This window comes from Epargyreus clarus, unplaced genomic scaffold (assembly GCF_041222505.1).
Source record: "Epargyreus clarus isolate Ecla_fem2 unplaced genomic scaffold, WU_Ecla_fem_2.2 ptg000014l, whole genome shotgun sequence".
In the NCBI taxonomy this organism is placed as follows: domain Eukaryota; kingdom Metazoa; phylum Arthropoda; class Insecta; order Lepidoptera; family Hesperiidae; genus Epargyreus; species Epargyreus clarus.
In genome coordinates, this window is record NW_027332222.1 from 8051548 (window position 1) to 8072845 (window position 21298).

The 21298-nt window shown below is 32.2% G+C and overlaps 2 protein-coding genes across 5 annotated transcripts in view; one reads left to right on the forward strand and one right to left on the reverse strand.

The window, feature by feature from the left end:
• Positions 1–21298, forward strand: part of LOC140747417 (probable multidrug resistance-associated protein lethal(2)03659) — a 61227-nt gene that overhangs the window by 7786 nt on the left and 32143 nt on the right. The window contains exons 1-5 of one of the 3 annotated variants that reach the window (XM_073079852.1): positions 6641–6986; positions 7254–7341; positions 7471–7556; positions 8026–8182; positions 19690–19830. In XM_073079852.1, coding sequence (XP_072935953.1) covers positions 7265–7341; positions 7471–7556; positions 8026–8182; positions 19690–19830 — 461 coding nt within the window. In that variant the 5' untranslated portion in view covers positions 6641–6986; positions 7254–7264. Of the gene's footprint in view, positions 1–6640; positions 6987–7253; positions 7342–7470; positions 7557–8025; positions 8183–19689; positions 19831–21298 lie in introns of those variants that run through there. The other 2 variants (XM_073079854.1, XM_073079853.1) reach the window with 2 other exon arrangements.
• Positions 1628–4886, reverse strand: beta3GalTII (beta-1,3-galactosyltransferase 6). Of its 2 annotated transcripts, none has more exons than XM_073079861.1 (3): positions 4045–4886; positions 3173–3372; positions 1628–2827 (listed from the first exon to the last, which is right to left on the reverse strand). In XM_073079861.1, exons 1-3 carry the CDS (start codon positions 4696–4698, stop codon positions 2554–2556), a joined length of 1128 nt encoding a protein of 375 aa, XP_072935962.1. In that variant the 5' UTR covers positions 4699–4886; the 3' UTR covers positions 1628–2553. The 2 variants fall into 2 exon arrangements, with proteins under 2 accessions (XP_072935962.1, XP_072935961.1); XM_073079860.1 differs by having other exon boundaries at positions 3173–3381; positions 4045–4883.

Consider the following 21298-nt stretch of genomic DNA (forward strand, 5'->3'; position numbering starts at 1 on the left):
GTCAAAGATACTAACGCGAATGTATAGTAAACATTGCAGTACGTAATATCTGTATACACTCCATCTTCAATATGAATATTAGACGTAGTGAATCTGTAGAAGGCGCATTGCTCAAAGATCTACAAATACACTAGAGTAATTTCTAACTTACTATCAATTTCTTATTCTTTCAGAGCGTTTATTGATTACACCGACACGATATTTGATATTGCCGACAAAGGCGCTGTCGATTAATATTATCTTGTAGTTTTTTGTTCCACAATGTGGTACCGACCTCATAAAATTGTATTGCCATCGGTTCCTTACACACATTATACATTACTATAATCTTATCGCCTAATGAATTAAGTCTTAGGTTTGCACATACATTTATTATGCTGAATAGGGTTTGTGATTTTTTTTGTTTTATTTTTATGTATTAAATATTATGTTACTGCGAAAAAAATTAGAGTATCGATGAGACTGATGTCGCTGACGCTATTTCATTGAATGCACATTACACATAATCTAATAAGTGTTTAAATGTACCTCTTAAATTTCGTAATTGTTAATATATATAAGAATTCTATTATATGTAGCATCATACAATGTTGTTTGTTTTAGGCCGTAAACGCATTTGGTAACGCTTAGTATTTTCTTCGTGCCTTTTAGGATGATTGACTCTTGTTGCGGTTGTATGGATTACGCGTCGTGTTCTTATTTTTAAGTATTTTTGAAATTTAATTAAATCAATTTTGATTTATACATAGACTTTGCTTCTAACGTTAATATAATTTCTATTATAGAAATGGACACTGATAAAAATGTTCTAACATATTCACTATTTAATTTCATTTCTTTGCTTTAAGTTTATGTACTTAGATTATTAGTTATTTGTTTAAATTTAATTGTGCAAAGTATTTTTTTTTCTGTTTTCTAATTAATAAAACTTGACATTATGTAATCATTTATATAGGGTATATGTAATATATGCAAGCGAATATTATAGAAACTATACAACACAGTAGGAAGCCAGAAAAATCGGACATACAAAATATTTTGTATTTGTATATTATACGTACCATATTTATGAGTTTTATACCTAAATTTAATATTTTTTGTTGTGTTAAAGAAAATAATAAAACGACGTGGTTTTTCAAACTTAAACTTTGATTTATTCATTCCGAATAATAAATACATTTGACTAGAATAGTAGTATAAAATAATATAAAACATTCGTTAAAAACCATTGGAGTATAAACATTATGAATACTGTAATTGATTGATAGGAATTTTATTATAAATACACAATCTTGAATCACAATTTAATATGAATGATACAGTGACCATATAACTCAATAAAACACATTTAATAAAATAATATCAGGTCAAAAAATATCTTTAGTTACAATTTAAAATTTACATAAATTAATGGAGTGTATTCTTGTTAAATCTTATACTAATCACATTTGACTAAGTCAAAAGTTATAAATCTGGAATTTATTATAAGAATGATTTATTTAAATGAGTAACATAATTTTTATACGTATTTGATTGAATGTTTCAATTGATGGTAAGACAAAATGTATTAAAATCAACTGCTGAGCTGATCTATCACCGCAGGTAGAAAACAAATATACTACAAGCATTAAAACACATAAGCGTCATTTATTGTTTAAGACGAAACACATTCTAATACATAATATTATAAAAATAGTTAATTTTGCAACTGTGTGGGTGGCGAAATATTAAGAATAGCTAAAATACTTTGCCCTGTAACATTGCACCATCGTACAGTGTCGCTTATAAAGCTAACATCCTGGTCAGCAATGATAAATAGCAAATAAAAGAGAAGGATTTGTTTTGAAGAAATTACTACTTTTTACTTATATTCACAGTAAAACTTAACCAAGCAAATGTTTGATATTGTGCATATGGGTTTCGATAAATAGCTGCACTTCATGTCTTAAGAATTGTATATCAACTAAGTATCACTAATACTATACACTAAAAGAAATATCAAATATTGAAATATTTAAAACTATTAACTACAGACAATTACATTACTGTAGCAAATATGAAGAATAAAACTACTGCCGCATGAGTAAAATGCCTTCAACTGGTAAATTCAGCATTTAAGTATACAAAATTCACATTTTTTTGCGAGGAAAATGTCATTTAAGAGGAATCATAACTATAACATTTATGCTATGATACATAGAAAATACATTTTTGGCCTACACCTTATACCTTACATTCATAATCAGTACAATACCACTCAGTCACTCTGATGCACCATGAAAGCTGTCCCAGACATCCCAAGCCTTCTCAAGTCATTGAGAGGGAACCCTGTTGCAAAACCAAGAACATTACTGGTTTTTAGCCCTTAATATTCCAAAATTTCATGCCAAAAATGTTCATAAAATACATTCAGGAAATCTACTTTTTAAGAATTTATCCACGATACAGGACAAATATATCCATAAATGGTTTCTAAATTTATAAATTTGAGCTACTTGAACATGTTATATTCATTATGTCCACTAGAATTTGTCTACAATTCAACTAAGATCATTATTTACAGCATTTTGAAGGTAGCACATCCCAATTGTAGTGATAGAATTTCCTAACAGTACTTTCGTTCTTACATAGACTTTTTCCTTGGGAGTGAACTAAGGTATCATACATTTCATACATGTCCTTGGGTGTCTGCTTATGGCGCACAAGCATATGTGCGTCACACCCGCGAGACTTCCACTCAGTGTCGAATCTTATATCATGAACCCTATTTATGTTGTCGAGCGCTGCTGTCCATACTCCCATTGATACATCTTCGGAACGGTAAGTGCTGTAACAATTATAATTTAATTTCATAAAATATTTATTACTTACAACTGAAGTTTTCGTTTATATAGTGTGGATCTTAGATTGCAATGCCAAGTACACATTGACATTTTGGAATTATTTAGGAAATATGGACAAATTAATAATGATACATTGTATAAATGTAAAATTAATATTCATTTACTAAAGCCTATTACAAGAAATGAAGCTCTAGCCTTTAGAAATTTTTCGTGAATTAAAAATACTCATGTTACATAGCTATATCAATATTGAAATATTATAGCAAGCCGTACATCGGCCAATACAGTCTTACATGTGCAGACTATAATAAACAATATTAAGATATTACCTGTAATATTGACCATTCAGAGCTACATAGTCAATAATACCACTGGATATAACATAAGCTCCACCGAGGGCATAGGGCAGATATGTATCACACAAAAACCAGTCCTGCTCCTGCCATTTCCCACTTTGATACACTCTGGCACGCCCATCAAAGTAACCCCAATACAAGCCCCTGTGTTTCTTGTTGTTGGGCTGAGTGTGCTGGAAAGACTGGAAAAATAGGAATTTATGTATTATATTTAAAAATTGATCTAGATTTTTACTAAGTATTCATGATTGTGATCAGTGATGTATATTTTTTTTTTTTTTTTTTTTTATAATATAAGAGCAGCGGACGAGCATGCAGTCCAACTGATGGTAAGTGGCTACTGCCGCCCATGGACATCTGTAATCAACCCCAGATAGGATTAGATATTCCTACCTGAGGTTGGACACATATGCCCCTGAGGACTAAGCTGGAACGCCTCGGAAAAGTATGTCTCTCTTACCACACCCTTCAAACCGGAATACAGCAGAGCTTAACACTGCTGTTATTAGGTTGAAATAGGTGTGGCGGTGGTGCCGCCGGAGTCGAACCAAAAAGGGTTCTACCACCTTCATTCATTTATAAATATTCTGTGAAAGTTTATAAATTTAACTGTGCTATTGTTACTATTTTTTTATACAATATTGATATAGATCACAAGCATGCTATGGTAAGTGGCTACTGCTGGATGTCTGCAATCAATTCTAGATACCTGAGCTTGGCCACTGAGAACTAAGTTGAATTCAATATCAGAGGCCTCTGATACGTCTACCTCACCACACCCTTGAACATGTTGCAAACATTATGTCAGTGGAGTTTACTACTTTAAAATATTTAACTACCTTTACCTTAAAAGTAACATATTTGCTTATTTCCAGTGCACTCATGTCTGGGCCAAATGCCTCTAAATCTTTCACAATCAAATCAATTCTGACAAAAGAATCGTCATCACATTTCACCAAGTATTTATAGCCAGAGAGCTTTTCATTCACCCATGTAAGGGTAAGTAGCATCTTTTGAGCCAAATTTTTGTAACTATCTTCCAAATTATCGATTAATACTACATCATTGTGTCTTTTTTGCTCTGCTGTCAGCTTACTCAGTTGCACATCGGTCAAACCTGCTGCACCTATTATAAAGTAGATTTTGATTATATTTAGTTCTGAAATAGACTTCGTTCCATTGCAGTTCCACTTGAAAAGCGTCTCTCCATTCTCAACGAATATATTATTTGCAAGCTTAGCCCAAGTCGCTCGTATCGCGTCTCGTTTGTCTTCATTATTTGGCCCGCTTAGAACAATCACGGGGTATTCGACCCTCTCCGTCATCTTCTGTATTTTTGTGGCTGTACATTGACAGTCCATCTGCATGATGGACAAAGTAGCACTGCAGCCTAAATAGAAAGCTGCTACCCCGACGAAAATCATATTTTTATATTTATTGAGGCTGTTTAGCCAGCTTAGCCGCTTCGAAAACATCAGGTGTGCCAAATGCGTCTTCATAAGTCTAGTGAATGGTAAAACTTCCACAATATTCACAATATCATTTTTAAAATTATTCCTCTTTCACTTTTCATAAATCATATGTTTATTTTAATGTTATAGAATATTGAAAATTTTAAAATTTTCAATATAAATAAAACACCGAAGTGACGTGAATTTATTCGAACTATCGATTACATTTAAGAGATTGACAGATTGACAACTCTAGTGATGCGATACTAGATCGATTAATTAAAGAATCGATTTTGTTTGAACTTTTTTAATTATACTTCGCTTCGAGCATGTAATAACAGGATAATAACATAACGATGGTAAGAGGCCTGACGGCTTGACTTTAATTCCTTGGAAGAATGGGAGGTGTCTTGTGTGGGATGCTACGTGTGTCGACACAATGGCACCATCCCATCTTCAACTATCTTCTAGGGCAGCTGGTGTTGTGGCTACCGATGCGGAAATACGCAAACTGCAGAAATATGCTAGTCTCAGTCGAGACTATATATTTCTGCCGTTTGGTGTAGAGACGATGGGGCCGTGGGGTTCTGACGCTCGATCTTTTTTTAAACACCTTTCAAGGCGTTTGATCGAGTGCACCCACGACCAAAGGGCTGGCGCTTACCTCGGGCAAAGAATTAGCTTTGCTATTTAGCGAGGTAATGTCGCCAGCGTTTTGGGGACTCTTCCAAGAGACAACAATTTGGATGAAGCTTATTATATTTAACTATTTTATTATAAGTATTTTTATAGCCTGTTTCATATATTATTTTGTACCTTTTTTATTACGTTAATATTGTAAATCATTAAATATAACAGATTAGAATGTATTTCAATTACCCACCCTGTTGGGATAAACAGCGCGCTGATATTTAAAAAGTTAATGTTTTTCTGTAGTGGTGTCATACTTCAATATGTGTGCAAATTGAAGCGTATTTTAATTTTTTTTTAGTATTTACTTTCATCTTATGGTAGTTTGTTATGTTAAAATTCGTAAGATTGCATTACGACAACGAATAATCGTCTTAGGTGCGCATGTAAGTAAAAACAGGCTCTTTAATTGATATTAAGCAATGAATCAATCTTATGAATAAATCACAAATAATTCAGAAAATTATCGTTACAGCTGCAAAATGTATCGCAATAAAATCGATTTCGATAAAGATCCGCCATCCCTATTGATAACACTAGTGGTTTATTATTATCTATGTTCGAAAAAACTAGAGATTTTCCATACATATCTGACAAAATAATATGGTTACTTAAACTAAGATCATTTCGTATCTTGCGTTTTGCATGATTATTAGAACGTGACTATACTCTATTACCAAAGTATAAACTAATATACTATTATTTTCTAATATATGAATTATATCTGGAATTCCAAATACCTGAGCGTTTACCAGATAATCACAGATTATATTTGTGTTGGTCGCTGTATTGAATACATAATATTCGGTGTCTGGCTTTCAAAATATTATAATTCCTCAAAAATGATCTACGCTACGTAAACTTTTTGACCAACTTCGACTTGTTAAAATTAATAAAACTTGAATTAAAAATTTTAGAAATTGTAGAAACAGAAAACATTCCTCAAAATAATAAAAATAAATAAAAAATGTAAAAATGGTTGTATTTAAAAATTGATTTAAATGATAATATCGATACTGGAATATCGATGTGTACATTACTATTACATTTAATCCATAGCTGGCACTACTTTATTATCTATTATTTAATATTTATCATTTTTATTAATGTTATCATCATTAATGTGTATGTAGTAATTTATTTAAAAAATAAAGTAATTTCTTGAGAAATAAAATGACGAAATAATAGTTCGCATTTTTAAAGTAGCATTTAATAAGGCATAGACAGCTTCCCTATCATAAATATAGTATGTGCGACATTGTACTCTGTGGACAAGGCATTGGCAGAAAGATCAGATGGGCGCTAGCAGTGACAGCCTAACAGTGCTGACAGCAAGCACTTTCATTCACATTGTCGGTTCGTCGCAAAAGTGGTGTCATCTCGTTTAAAAAATATTTTAATAATATGCGATAAATATAATTAAATCCAGTTTGTGCTTATTAATGTTGGAAAATCTCTTTAGATATTTTTTGTGTAAATATCCTGTGTTACGTTCATAAGTTGTGAAATTTTAGGTTGCATTATTATTTTTTGTGGGTAGATAATTGAGAGAAGTTCGAAAGTTCATTGGTTTGTTTCAAGAGTGAAGTGAATAGAAATGAGATTTGAAATTTAATTGTTTAGGTAACGGAGTGTAAACGGAAAATGTAAGTTTATAACTCAATTTTTTGGTAGACATATTATGTAGATATTCGGTCAGACACGTAAATTGAACGTACTTTTTTGCCTTATTGTGGTACTTTTGCAACATAGTTAAAGTTAATATAGGTATATAAGCACCTAAATAATAATTCTAAACCACTATTTCAAACCACATCATGTACCTAATTTACAATACAGTTTATTTCCCTATTTGTGATTTACATTAGTCAATCTACTAGTTATTTGAAACTATTGTAATAATATTTGTGCAGATAATTGAAATATGGAGTCTGTGAAAAAAAAAGGAAGACCACCTCATCCTAGAGCTGCAGCCAATCCATTCTCAGCTCTCACATTTGGGTAAGTCATAATATTGTATGAATAGTCTTGCAAGCAGCAAGTATGACTAAATTTAAAAGCATTATATAGAAATTGCCACATTGGTGTATCATGTGGTGTTTTACTAATGTAGTGTTATTTTTATTTTAGATGGACTCTACCAATATTTTTGAGTGGCCTGAAAAAAGACATGGAAGAACAGGACCTATATGAACCATTGGAAGAACATGCATCAAGTATGTAATTTTTATATGTAAATTAATTTTACCAGAACACTGGATCGTACTAAGGAATGTAGGGATACATGCTAAATAATTAGCTTGTGTAAATTCTAAAATAAACTTTATTTGGCTTAGCTTTCTAAAGTTGGGAAAATCTTTAAGTTGATACTTTGCTTGATACCTCCTTCCTGAGTACCTACATTATAAAACAATTTTGTTTTCATATAAAATTACCTATTATAAAGTAAATTTGCTGGTAATCATTAAAGTTATTATCAAAACTACCTTCCTAAGCAAAAAGTAACTGTTCAGAATAATTATGTAATTACTATTATAATTTTTATTATTTAGAAAAAGTGCTACAAGTAATTATCTGTTTAAAGTCAATAATATTCTAGTGACAAGTAAAATAATGATATTTACTTAAAATTCTATCAATGTTTATATAATCTGCTTTTGCTAGTACATATATTTATTCTACTAGGTCCTTTGGGCGACAAATTTGCGAGGCTGTGGGAAGAGGAAGTGGCCAATGCGGGGGGAAAACGTACACCAAGCCTATTACGTGTGATATTGAAGGCTTATGCAGCCAGATGTATGCTGTATGGATTTGTGCTTTTCCTCATGGAGTGTGGAATAAGGTAAGTTTCTATGTTTCTATTTAACTTTCAAAAAGGCCATGTTGCTGTGTGTTATCCGTTCTGGCCTAGATAATCTTTCCTTCCTTTGAATTCCCCCCATTGCCCCATCAAGAATCATGAAGTGCCTTACCAAATTCCAGTTTCGACACATACTTAGTGAGATTTTCAGCACATAGTCTAAGAAAACAGGAAAATTATATAAGAGATTTTGTAATGAGTTACATAAAAGTGTCATTAATGTAATTGGTACTTGTTACTGATCCATATTTATTATTAGGATACATTTTTATAGGTCAATAGATAGATAACACTGTTTGATTAGGTAATAGATTAGATAGATAGAGTCGATCTTAAATCTTGAAAATAATTTCACAATTTTTCTCACACGATAGATAAGTATAGTATAAGTATGAGTTGAGGTAATTTTTTTAAAAACAATGTTCAGATAGATAGTTATTTTAAGGTATATTTTTTTTTGTGTCTATATATTTATTTTATATTTCCAATTTTTCTTGTGCCTTGTAAACATATTGCTTATTAATTTTCATTCTTCAATTAATTTAGGTATGTTTTCATTTGTTCAAATATACCTTTTTCATAATCATCATAATTATATAAGATAAACAACAATGAAAATAAGTAAATCCATTATGAGGTAATTTAATGCTTACTTCAACTTTATATCATAATCTTTTCAAACATTAATGGACATTGCAACATGTATAGTATTTTGAACTGAAAATGATAATTCTTATAATGTTTACTTTTTCCTAGATGGAATAGGATGTAATATGTATGTAATATGTAGTATGCACAAGTGTTACATAATAATATGTATGTAATGCAGGAATTACCTATTTCACCAAGTAACTAAATACATATTTATAAATCTCAAAAATTATTATAAATTACCAAAATTAGGTAGGACCATGAAATACTCAACAAAATCAGTAGTTTTATTCATAAAGGCACATAATTTATAAACTGCGGAAAATCTCCATTATTTGCCTTTAACTATCCTGTATCTTAAGTCTTCTGTATTTTAGTTTGATTTGTATTTATTTTTATATAATTTAATACCTAAATAAACCTTGTGTGAGGTTACTGAGGTGTTCGATAACAAAAATAGTAACAACAAATAATTCGTGGCACTGTTATCTCAATCTTAAGTCAAAACAAAGTTATTCACTGGGTCAATGGCTCTCAATGCATAAGACAAATAATAATTACCAATTTCACTTTGGCTATACAAAGTAAACAAAAGATATTTGGCGCATAAAACGTAATATGTTACTGGCCCTGAATATTAATTGTATTTAAGTATATGTCATTATTGCAACGTAAAATTAGTTCTAAAACCGTCTTAGGGTGCCTACACGCCAATGTATCGATCGTATATCGTTGCTTTCAATCTATACCAATCGATGTCGATCGATTGGTGTGTTGATCTACGCCGATTGGCTTTGATTAAGAGTATCTTTGATTAATGGATTGGTGTGGTAGTTGCCCGTTCTATAAAACGACAATTGACAATCGATCGATGATTGTGCTTAACATTGATGTCTGCAACAATACTCTTATCAACAGTATTGGATGTCCTGACCCATTCTATCTTCGATCAATGGCATCGATCAATTGATGTACCGATGACGACCAATGTAGATTTTCTGATTAACATCGATCGATCGCTAATTACGATATAATATGTAATATTAGGAAGAAATAAGACTAATAATACAATAAGCGGTATTGAATTAATGACAAGTAAGATTGACGGTTTCTACCTTCGATAAATCTAATCGTTTCTTTTTCACACATTATACAGTGATATATCTAATTTAATAATGAATCCTTAAAATAATACAACGATATTAAAAACCTAGTCTTCCGTAATGTAACCAATGATCAACATTTATTTTTTGTGACCTCACTCTACTTTTATAAGTATTAAATATCAAAGAATTGTGTGTCTGAAGTGTCTGAGTGGGAACGAATACTAGATTTTTATTTTATTTAAATTGCGTAATTTCAATGCTCATATGGCGCCAGCCTATCGCGAATGATAAGTGAGATTAAACAACCAATCTGTGTCATAGTAAAGGTAGATCCCGCTTGTGATATTTCAACATAATCGTTCACGTATTTAGAAGTTCATGTTACATATGTACATATATAAGTGATTTATTCTTCATGTGTCTTACCACTTCACGCATTTATAGCGCGAAGCAGTTCTACATTTCGGTGGAAGAATGTGGATACCGGCTATCTTACATAATTATAAGATAATCTTCCGTATCGATCTTTAGATAGAACAATTATTCTATTAAGTAGGTCACAGATCACAGATGTCGCACACACGGCATAAGGTACCTTTTGAAGGTTTCCCCCTTGTAAAAAAAAAGGTCACAGATCACAGATATCCATGGGCAGCAGCTTAGGTAGATTGCAAGCTAGTTTCCTTCACCTATATGAAAAAATATAATATTAAGTCATTAATTTGTTCTAGACTTGAGTGCTGTTTTATGGGTGTTTGTCTTTATTATTATATTACCTACCTATCTAGTTTTAAAACGAAGACTCGTGCCTAGCAATAGAAACGTATTGGGTTAATAACATTTATCATGGTCGCTACTCAAATTCTGATGGATTGCATAACAATTTGTAAAGAGACCTGTATTTTTGAGGGGTGCGGTCATCAGACTTCCGCCATCAGGTTTACCTTTGAAAGGTGGTAGAACCCTTTGTGGTTCGACTCCGGCGGCACCACCGCCACACCTATTTCTACCTAATAACAGCAGTGTTGGGCGCTGCTGTGTTCCGGTTTGAAGGGTGTGGTAAGGGAGACAGACTTTTCCGAGGCGTTCCAGCTTAGTCCTCAGGGGTAGCGGCGCATCTGTGGCCGACCTCAGGTAGGAATATCTAATCCTATCTGGGGTTGATTACAGATGTCCATGGGCGGCAGTAGCCACATCAGGTGGACTGCATGCTCGTCTGCTATTCTTATATTATAAAAAAAAAAAAAAAAATACTTTTCAGACTAGAATTGGGTAGCCTAAATATTGATGCTATAAAATAGGAACATCATTTTGGTGGTTTTAACGATGTTGCAATAAAACAATAATATGAGTGTCGCATGCATGGTTACATTTGGTCAAATATATTACTCACTCTGCCTTATGAGTCATATATTCGAAAACAAATAACAAATGTTCATTTTGGTTTAAAATTGCATTAGGTAATATTTTTCAAAGGGGTAAAGGTTTTCAATTGAAGTATTTTTTATAAATTGAATAGGTATAGTTTACCTCCGGTATTTTTAATATTTTTATTATAGAGCATTTAATAAATTTATTTTTGTTGCCATGGATCACCAAGTATGTGGCAATCTACTTTATTGTACATCCATAATTAATTTTAAAATTCGCGGACCACTGGTCTAGAAACATTGATCTAGTCTAGACCATTCTTCGACGGTGGTCTAGTATGAACGACATAGGTAAATAAATTTCATATTAGGCTCGATACGAGGTATCTTAGTTTGTTTTCTCAATATCATGATCTTTATCAAATTATCGCTAAAAACTAATAAGCGAGATTTTTCAAAACATATAAATATCGTGTTGGACTAATTTTTTAGTTGCTATTTTTTAATCATATTGTATTTTTTAAAGTTAAACCTCTTTTGGGGCGTTTGGGAAAAACGACGAAAGTGATTATTTACAAAAGCGAGAGATAACAAAACTGCACCATAAAATTGGCTATTGAACATTTAATTTTTTGCAGAATACAAACAGCTCCTTATATGATACGATGCGTTATACTCGTGTTATGTCGTGTCGTACTATTTTGTTATAGTTTCACTAATTGCGCTCGCTGTATGTTCGCATTTTTTTTAATAAATACGATAACGAAGTATACCTTCTTACGAGCGTACTTAATAAACACATTGTTTTTTTTAAATGCATGATAACACTGATTCATTGCTAATTAAGAAGAGAAATCCGTGTTTAGTTTAACAATATTCCCACGCATAAGAGTTATGATAACGAAAATGTAATGATTATGCAAAGTTTATGGCTTAAAGGTTTATTAATGTTTATCGTATGGATATAGGATATTTTTATGACTTACTATAAATAGACGTGCATATAGTTTAAATTTTGATACGAATTCAGCTTATTATATTATGCATAGTTTATTACTTACTATATAAATAGACATATAATTTGACTTTGATATAAGTGTAGTAGACACAGATGGTGTTGTCTTTATTAAATAATTTATAAAGAACTACTTATTTAAAGTTTACCGGCCTACCTACCTACCTACTGCATTGGGATTGCTATGCACGTATGAATATCTAGAGAATTTATTTAAAAGATTGTGGGTCATAATGTGACAAAATATTTATTCTGGCTATTATTTCAGGTTAGTTAGAATAATATGTGGGGTAAAACCATGTTATTGGAATTGCAGGCTAACTTGGTTGTCTTTCAAAATTGGCAACATCGTACACAAATTTCAGTTTGATTGTACATCGTGGACTAATTGTAATTTTGTTTTGTACATGATGCCATAGTAAGTTATACTTAAGCTATATTATAGTCTACCATACTGAATAAGCACGAGTTGGTAGACTTTATAAACCTTCCAGATGCATATTTTAAAGGTCCCAGACATAAAGGTTTCCTCACGAAGTGATTCACCACCGTTCGCATAACATCGAAAGATTATAGGGTAGGTTAAGATGGGAATCTTAGACCCACACGTTGGTTTCATACCACTATGCTAACTTTGTTATTGATTACAAATATCATATACCACTGCGTATGGGATTTTCATATAGTCATTTACAAAATATGCGAGCGTATCAACAGGAAGGATAGTTGATTGTGTGGAACTGTATTAAGTACCTACATGCTCTCGTTTCAGCTGATCAATTCACTGTATAACTTGTTTCAATAAATATTTGTATGTGTTTCTCGCTCGCACATTATAGAGAAAGAACGAAAGGTGAATAGAAATGCCGCAATATGTATTTATTTAGATTATATATGTAGTCATATTATATTACGTGTCTTATTATTATAATACTTTAATTTACCATTTTTACTACTTTTAACTAAAGTATGAAGCTATCAAATATTTCTGTTGAAATCATAACATAACGATGATTTGCGTAATTATCGCAATGTCATTTTTCTTGAAATTAGTTACCTCGTGTTTCCTTTATTAAATGCTCATAACATTCTAATGAGGAAAATCAATGTATTAACGTCGACATGATAAATAGTTACTGCTACCTGAGGTCGAGGCCTGAGTTCCCTGAAGACTAAATTAGAACGCTTCGGATAACTAAGTATCTCTTACACATCGGAACATAGCAGCGTTTACTGGTGTTATTAGGCGGTAATAGGTGCCTCCAGAGGCCTCCAGAGGCGATCCACAAAATGTTCTAACAATTTCTAGGTGTTGACTGATGTAACCCTTGGGCGTAGTACTGTGGTAGTACTCTATAATTGACGTCATATACCTACTTACTACTATAATATTTTTAGGATTCCGTAACCTGGTTAATACGATATTTAAAAATATTATATATTGAAGCTGATTATAGGATTTAGTAAGATCGTAACACAAGACGAATGACTACTCTAGATTAGAAAATAAATATAGTTTTCGTAAACGGTGTAATTATAGGTACTTGAGTAGTTGTATGAGTTATAAAGTAGGGTAAATACTAAATATATAATAATTCTTATGTTTACTGCAACACGGTAAATTTGCATGATGTATTAGTCACCATTACGTAGGGTTGTAAGGACAAAAGTACAAGGCTCATATATTCCAATAATACCCAAATATAATAATAAGACACGTAATATAATATGACTACATATATAATCTAATTTTTTTTTTATAATATAAGAGTAGCATACGAGCATGCAGTCCACCTGATGGTAAGTGGCTACTGCCGCCCATTGACATCTGTAATCAACCCCAGATAGTATTAGATATTCCTACCTGAGGTCGGTCACAGATGCGCCGCTAACCCTGAGGACTAAGCTGTAACGCCTCGGAAAAGTATGTCTCCCTTACCAGTCTTAACGCACGCTTAAAAACGAAACACAGCAGCGCCTAACACTGCTGTTATTAGGCAGAAATAGGTCGAACCACAAAGGGTTCTACCAACTTCAAACTGTAGGTATACCATACCGACTAGGACTGTATACCATATCGAATTAATTCTGTGTTGTTGTAGCTAGAAACAAACTAATTTATAGACGCTGCCTTGAACCGCGGCTTGAATATTTTGCACTAGTATAGATATATAGAGCTCTATCTAGGCTAGACTACGATTTATTTATAAAACAGAAGATGTATAAAAATTTCAAACTGTTGTGTAATATTAATAATAATATTTGTTTGACTTAGATCGTTAGGTACCTACAAAATAATATTTTAACGGGTAGTGGATATTGTTTCCTTTTAGACTTCCATAACATACAGTATCTACTTATGACGTAAAATAAAAGAAGTGTTAAAAAAATTCAAATGGTTATGAAATATATAAAATGTAGGTATGTACCGTCTACTAAGTTTAAAAAATGTTAAGGTAATATCTTTTTTACTATTTTTAGACCTCCGTTGCTCAGGTACCTGTAACAATTATAACACCGAACAAAGGAACATCTCAAACAAAGTCGTTTGCCGTATTGTGTTATTGACAAACGACCATACGTACTCGTACTGTACACAAGCTATGAATTTCCGAGTAATCCCCGTTGTAAATACCAACCTTACTAGTGCCACTGTACAGTCATGTCACCGGAAAAAATACATGTTTTGTCCGTTTACCTTCATTTGACTTATTTTTGATCGTATTTCTAACGTATTCCTAACAATTATGGTATTTTTAAAGAATCGTCTGGGTATGTCTATCATTATCATTAAATTTAATAATTTCTTAATTGTTTTACTAAAAGTATTGCTTAACAATAAGGCGAAAAAAATCTAGTCTATTGAATTATTTTAAATTTTCATCTCTGACATCTTGACGTCATGTATTGCGATATTCAGAATAGATCTTTTGTAGGAAATTTGGCAAGACTTGTCTATTACATTGCAACACATTGTTTGATCCGCAAACATTGTACTAAAATTCTCAAATCAGTTTTTAGTAACTCTTTTTTATGTACTTAAACCTTTCCATATTAATTCTAAGAATAAACGGCTTGTATAAACCAACCTTTGTTTCTGTAGTTAGTGAGAACCTCGCTCTAAGTGACGTAACGTGCGATTTTTTACATATTTCAGCAAACAATACGAAACAGTCATTAGACATCTAACATCGACGACGATTGGAATAAAATGCCTTCGTATTTAATTAAATGGTTCAAATATAGGTCTATATAATACTCATATCTACGTAAAGTATAATAAACTTCACCCTTACAATATTTACGAAACCCATGGCGCTCATTCAAGTGCAAATCGTTCTTCTTCTTTTATCGTATTTTTTCTGAACGATAACCCAACCCGAGATGAGTTCGGTCAGACATTATTCTCATTGCTACCTGCGATGATTATGTTGAATAGCGTCATATATCTTGTCTTGATCACCACGTATGTTATTAGCGTACCTATATCAGGGATACTATTATATATACTATACAGTTCTAGACATATCGCGGTTTCGCTTTCACCGCTTTAGGGTCCGTTCACACAGACCGGCTCGGAGAGGAGAGCAGATTTTTATCACGTTAGTATAAAAATCTGCACGTTAGTTTTGAGTACCTAATTGTATTAAGGTTTATTTTTGCATGTGCGCTTCTTTTGTTACTAAGAATGCTTGAACGCGCTTCGTGTGAAATAATAAGAGGAGCCGACGGGCTCTGACTGCGTGCTTATTCTCCCTCGCGCAGCCGATCGGCTCCGATTGTGAGTGCATCTGCTTTCAGATCTTTTCCAGCCGGTCTATGTGAAATAGTTGGTGGCTCCGCTTCGGTCATTTCCAAGCGTATACCATGCGGAATGTGTGAAAAGAAAAATGCAGGCCGATGCTCTCCGAGCCAGTCTATGTGAACGGACCCTTACGTGGAAAGTTTTCACCTTCATAATCGTTCAAGATCAGTTCCATCTTACAAATATTAATGAAACTGTTACCACAATTTGACGTAACAGACGCGTATATACACGATATGTTCTTTACATATCGTGATATTTTTGGCACCATTCAATAGTAGACGTAGACGCAGACTTGATGATACATCAATCGTAAGTGACAAACTGGTTACTATGCGAAAAATAGTACACTATTCGCATTCTGAGAAGTTGTTAATTTTTGTTATTTAATGGATTTATCGGAAATATAGTTTAACATTAATTCATGGCTAGTTCTATATTTAGGTCAGCGTATGATGTACGCGTGTAAAGTATGAAATGATAATTAATTTAAATATTTCTAATAACAAAGAGTAACAGAAATATTATCAGTATTTTACAGGAAAAAAAACTGCTTTTCAAGATAGCTGAGGATACCCACTATCATTCGATTTGGATGTCTCAAGCAAATAGCGTATTAAAGATGTAAATAAGCAGACTACTATGCAAACAGTTTTATCATCATTCTACCGTATAGATAATAGTTTCCTCCACTTATTATTACTGTAATTTATGTAAACGTCTGCATGCGTTTTTTGTTCTTTGAAGGTAACGACTTACCGAAATAAGTAGTCATGGTAATGGGTTTCTATTGTTCTTGGCAATCCGTTGTCGCGAGGTGACCACTACCTTACCCGATGTCTTTGTACGTCCTTGATTTTCTTTTAAATTTAATGTTGTAAAAAGCATTACTGTAAACATTATGGTAGCAGATTTACTCAGCTACGCTTCGCTGTGGCTCTGTCCGACAATCCCGTAAGAATATCAGAAGGTTTAATAATAACTTTAAATTCAGAAAATAAAATAAAACAAGTTTTTCCTTGATTTGATATCCAAATCATGGGATGTATAATAAATAATAAAATAAAGTGTATAAAAAATAATTGATCTGCCGCCTGGGTGCGTCGCCACATTGGATTAAAAATGACGATGCCGACCTAATCAATTCATACATGTTATACAAAGCAAACATGTAGGACTGTAGGTATAAAACAATTTAACCCAATCGGTTAGAATTAATGAGTTTAAAATGCAATTCAATACATATGTCTTGTAATAAAGGAAATTAAAGAAAAACTTGCTATAAATAGTATATTAAATAACATTTACAAAAATGAAAATAAATTATTCTAAAAATGTCAAGTCAATAAAGAAGACCAAATATCTTATGTCAAACAAATAACTAAGGCTCCAAGTATCGAGTACCTACGTATTACGTAATTGAATCAATATGTGACACGGGTTTCCCCAAACTGATATCAATCAAAGAAAAATATTATTTTTTCAAGATCGGTTGACATTAAATTTCCTATGAATGAAGGCCTCGATGACATTAACCCCAATCAATAACTTGTAAGAAGCCGTCATTCCATTACGTCATTATTTGTTCCGTTAACCAATCAATCAAGAAAAACTCATTGACGTAATTTCTCGGTGTGCGAAAATCTTAGGGCATTTCCAAACGATCAAATAAACTGACTTCTATCGTAAGTTGTCGTCAGTCTCTACCGTTTATTTATTTACATTTCATGCCTCACGCGAACCTTTTGCGTAACTTTCGTAAAAATTATTAAAATTAAAATATATTCTACTTATATCTTTCACAGTTTCTTAAGCGATAACACAATGGTTAGATTTATGGAAGTTATTAGCATATTTCTCAAAGGGGACCTCGCTTAGCAGTAGAAAAAAGGAGGTCGATGATAGTCTATTCTGTGTAGTACATATAAATGTTATCTGTTAGCTATATGAATCGATTTGTACATCATTTGTATGCACGCACAACAGTGTAAATTGGTAATGTCGCCTTGAAAAAACGAACAATAAGACGTTATCGTGCTAAATCACTTTAGTCATGGTTTTTGAGTAGCGCTATATGAATGGAGACTAAGACGTTTTTATTACTATCGCCAAGTGCTCTTGAGGCTATTTTAATTGCATCTAAAAACGAAACGATCGTAAAAATTGAATATTTTTTATGTTTTTCTAAGTGTAAATGCTCATGTAGTCGTCCTTGTATACTAATGAACACATAATATTTATTATTATTTTTTATGATATTAATTCTTACATAAGAGATTAATATTTATACCTACAAGCTTTTATCCGCGGCTCTGTCTGCGTTGGGCTCCTTTGCTACAATAACTAGTATTCTGTGTGTTATTCCAGTTCATATACTATCTCTTTGCCAAATTTCATCTCAATTTGTTTGAGAGTTTTTGCGTAAAAGAGTAATAAGCATCCATCCATTCTTACTAACTTGCGTGTAAATTCACCTTTAAATATTTATTTCAAAATATTAGTCATTTAAATAAATGTATTGTAATATTATATTTTGAAAATGAAAAGTAATGAAGTACTTCCGTCCCGTTAGTCCAGTAATAATAAATGCTGCCTTTTTCTAAAGTATGTATATGAATTACACACATATTATATTGAAATAAATCGGTTTTCACGTCCTACATGTGTAAAAGCAAGAAAAAATACAGAATGTTTTGAAATAACAGACGGTCAGTTCAATACTGTTTTGTGTATAGAATGGATCCTTTATGTTAAAGATGTCTGTCATAATAACGATTTTAATGACAGTCACTAAAGATAAGATAACGTGAAGCAGTTGTTTTAAGTGCTTGTAATTCATATCAATTGTTTCTTTAAGTAGTGATTAAATCAATTACCTTATGATTTATGCACGATGTGATAAATGCCAGCTGTTTGATTTATAAAACTGGTAAACGCCGGCTCAATATCTATAGGCCACTGATACGTATGATATAATATGCTTTATATCTTCATGCACTGACGATATATTTATCTTACGGTATTTTGAAACCAAAATGTAGGTCACGATTGTATTTAGGCCAAATTGAGCACTCCATTTAGGTTTAACGCTATTGGTTAAAATGGAATAAAACTACTTACTGTATTCAATCGAGCTCATAAAATTTCAAAATACGAAATGCAATATCGATTTTGACTTAGTAGGTATATTATTAGGATTCTGGTTTTTGGGGAAGGATTTGTTAAAATTCGATAAAATTGTCAGAATATTGTGCACATACGTACATTGGGAGTAATCCAAAAAGTGGTAGGCGAGATAATTAAAAACTGCAACAAAGTTTTCAATTGGCAGTCGTATATAATTTCAGCTTCACGTGTATCAACAATCTACTACAATGTAATGCAACAATAATGAAAGAAACTGTATCGGACAAAAGGAAAAATGTAACAATACATACAATTTGCAAAGCATAGGATACCCTTACTTAATCCCTATTCAAACTATCCTATTGTAGCCTGTCCTTCCTGATCCCAAGTATTGTATCCGTTCCTTTACCTGCTAGGATCCAACAGCCTCGCATGATGGGTTGCTTCATCGGCTACTTCGGGCAAGCCAACCAACTTTTTATGTACGAAAAGTTGGTCAAACTCCGCGATGAAGTCGTTGTGGCTCGTTCGAGATTGCTCAACACTACTGATAAGAAGTGAGTTCGTAGTTCGATGAGTTTGTATCGTACTGTAAATAGTACATAGATTTCGTTGTCTTAGTAATAAGGTTTCGATTTAGGTATAAATGTAGGGTATCGCCCATTATAGGATTAATTTATCTAAGCCAGGTAGACGTAACTCGATATTAAATAGTAATTAAAACACTTTTTCATATAAATTACCACGTGTCGTACGTAAGTCGAGTCGAGCTCGATCTCTTTTTTGGTATAGTAATAAAGTAAATAGGGGTACTGTTGTTTGTTTTGTTTGAATATTTATAGGTATATTGCGTTTGTAGCCAGTAGTTAATATGACCAGAGGTTGGCTTTAATTTAGAAAATGGTAGTATTCTTATAAATATGTAATTATAGTAATGTGTTTGTGTATCTGCAAGAAGGATAATGTAACACACATATTAATACGTTGCTTTAGCTTAAAGTTTTTATATAATATTGCAGTCTATACGACGTACATAAGTTTTATAAGGAATAACAAAAATATTGTACGTTAACTTAATCACTACTTTTACATAATTATGTTTATATTCATATCATATTACTATTTTTTGAAAATCTTAAATTCATGTTTCACAGAAATTCTCATAATGTCATAGAAAATCTTCATTCAATCCGGGATTCCCTGCAAACTATCAAGTTATTTAGCATTTATTATTGTGGTTTCATCATCTTAAACAAAGTCATTTGAGTTATACCTGCTTGTATACAACAAATTATAACAGTTGTCTGTTAGACTTTCAAATGATTCATTTAAATCAAAGTCATTGTTAATCAGTCTCGATTTTCGATTAGCTAGACTACTAAACGATAAATTTAGATAAAATACTTGTTATGTATCTAGGTTCACATGTCTAGGCTTACCCAAGGCCGACAAAGTGGCTCCAGGCTCAGTGTATCATTATTAGGCGAATTTTTAATTATTAAATTTTGTATAAAAAAATCTTAAAATTAACATATAAAACTGGTCTGCAAGTAGTATTGGTTTCATATTCAAGTTTATAAATGTATAATTATAGATTCAATACTATATCTTACTCATATATATAAAGTTCACGTGTCACAATGTTTAGTACTTCTCCGAAACGGCATTACCGATTTTCACCAAACTTTATATGCATATTCAGTAGGTCTGAGAATCGACTACTATCTATTTTTTCATACCCTAAGTGATAAGGGTTGTTCACCCTTAATATTTTTTTATTTATATGGCAACACAACGTTTGCCTGATCAGCTAGTAATCTATAAAGTTTGCATTTGTCACTTTTAAATATGTTTTTGCAAATAAATATACTATAGTCGTCACAATTTAATGGGCCCATTTTGACACATGCCATCTCTACGCCACTAACAACGTTTGCCGGGTCAGCTAGTAATCTATAAAATTTACATTTGCCACTTTTAAATATCTTTTTTGCAAATAAATATACTATAGTCCAAATAAGAGAA

Excerpts from the sequence above, each read along its gene's own strand:
- beta3GalTII (XM_073079860.1), bottom strand. The coding sequence starts at position 4,698 with ATGAAGACGCATTTGGCACACCTGATGTTTTCGAAGCGGCTAAGCTGG. Across the intron at positions 3,382-4,044 it reads GCAAATATGTTACTTTTAAG|TCTTTCCAGCACACTCAGCC; the intron begins GTAAAGGTAGTT and ends CTATTTTTCCAG. Across the intron at positions 2,828-3,172 it reads CTGAATGGTCAATATTACAG|CACTTACCGTTCCGAAGATG; the intron begins GTAATATCTTAA and ends TAATTGTTACAG.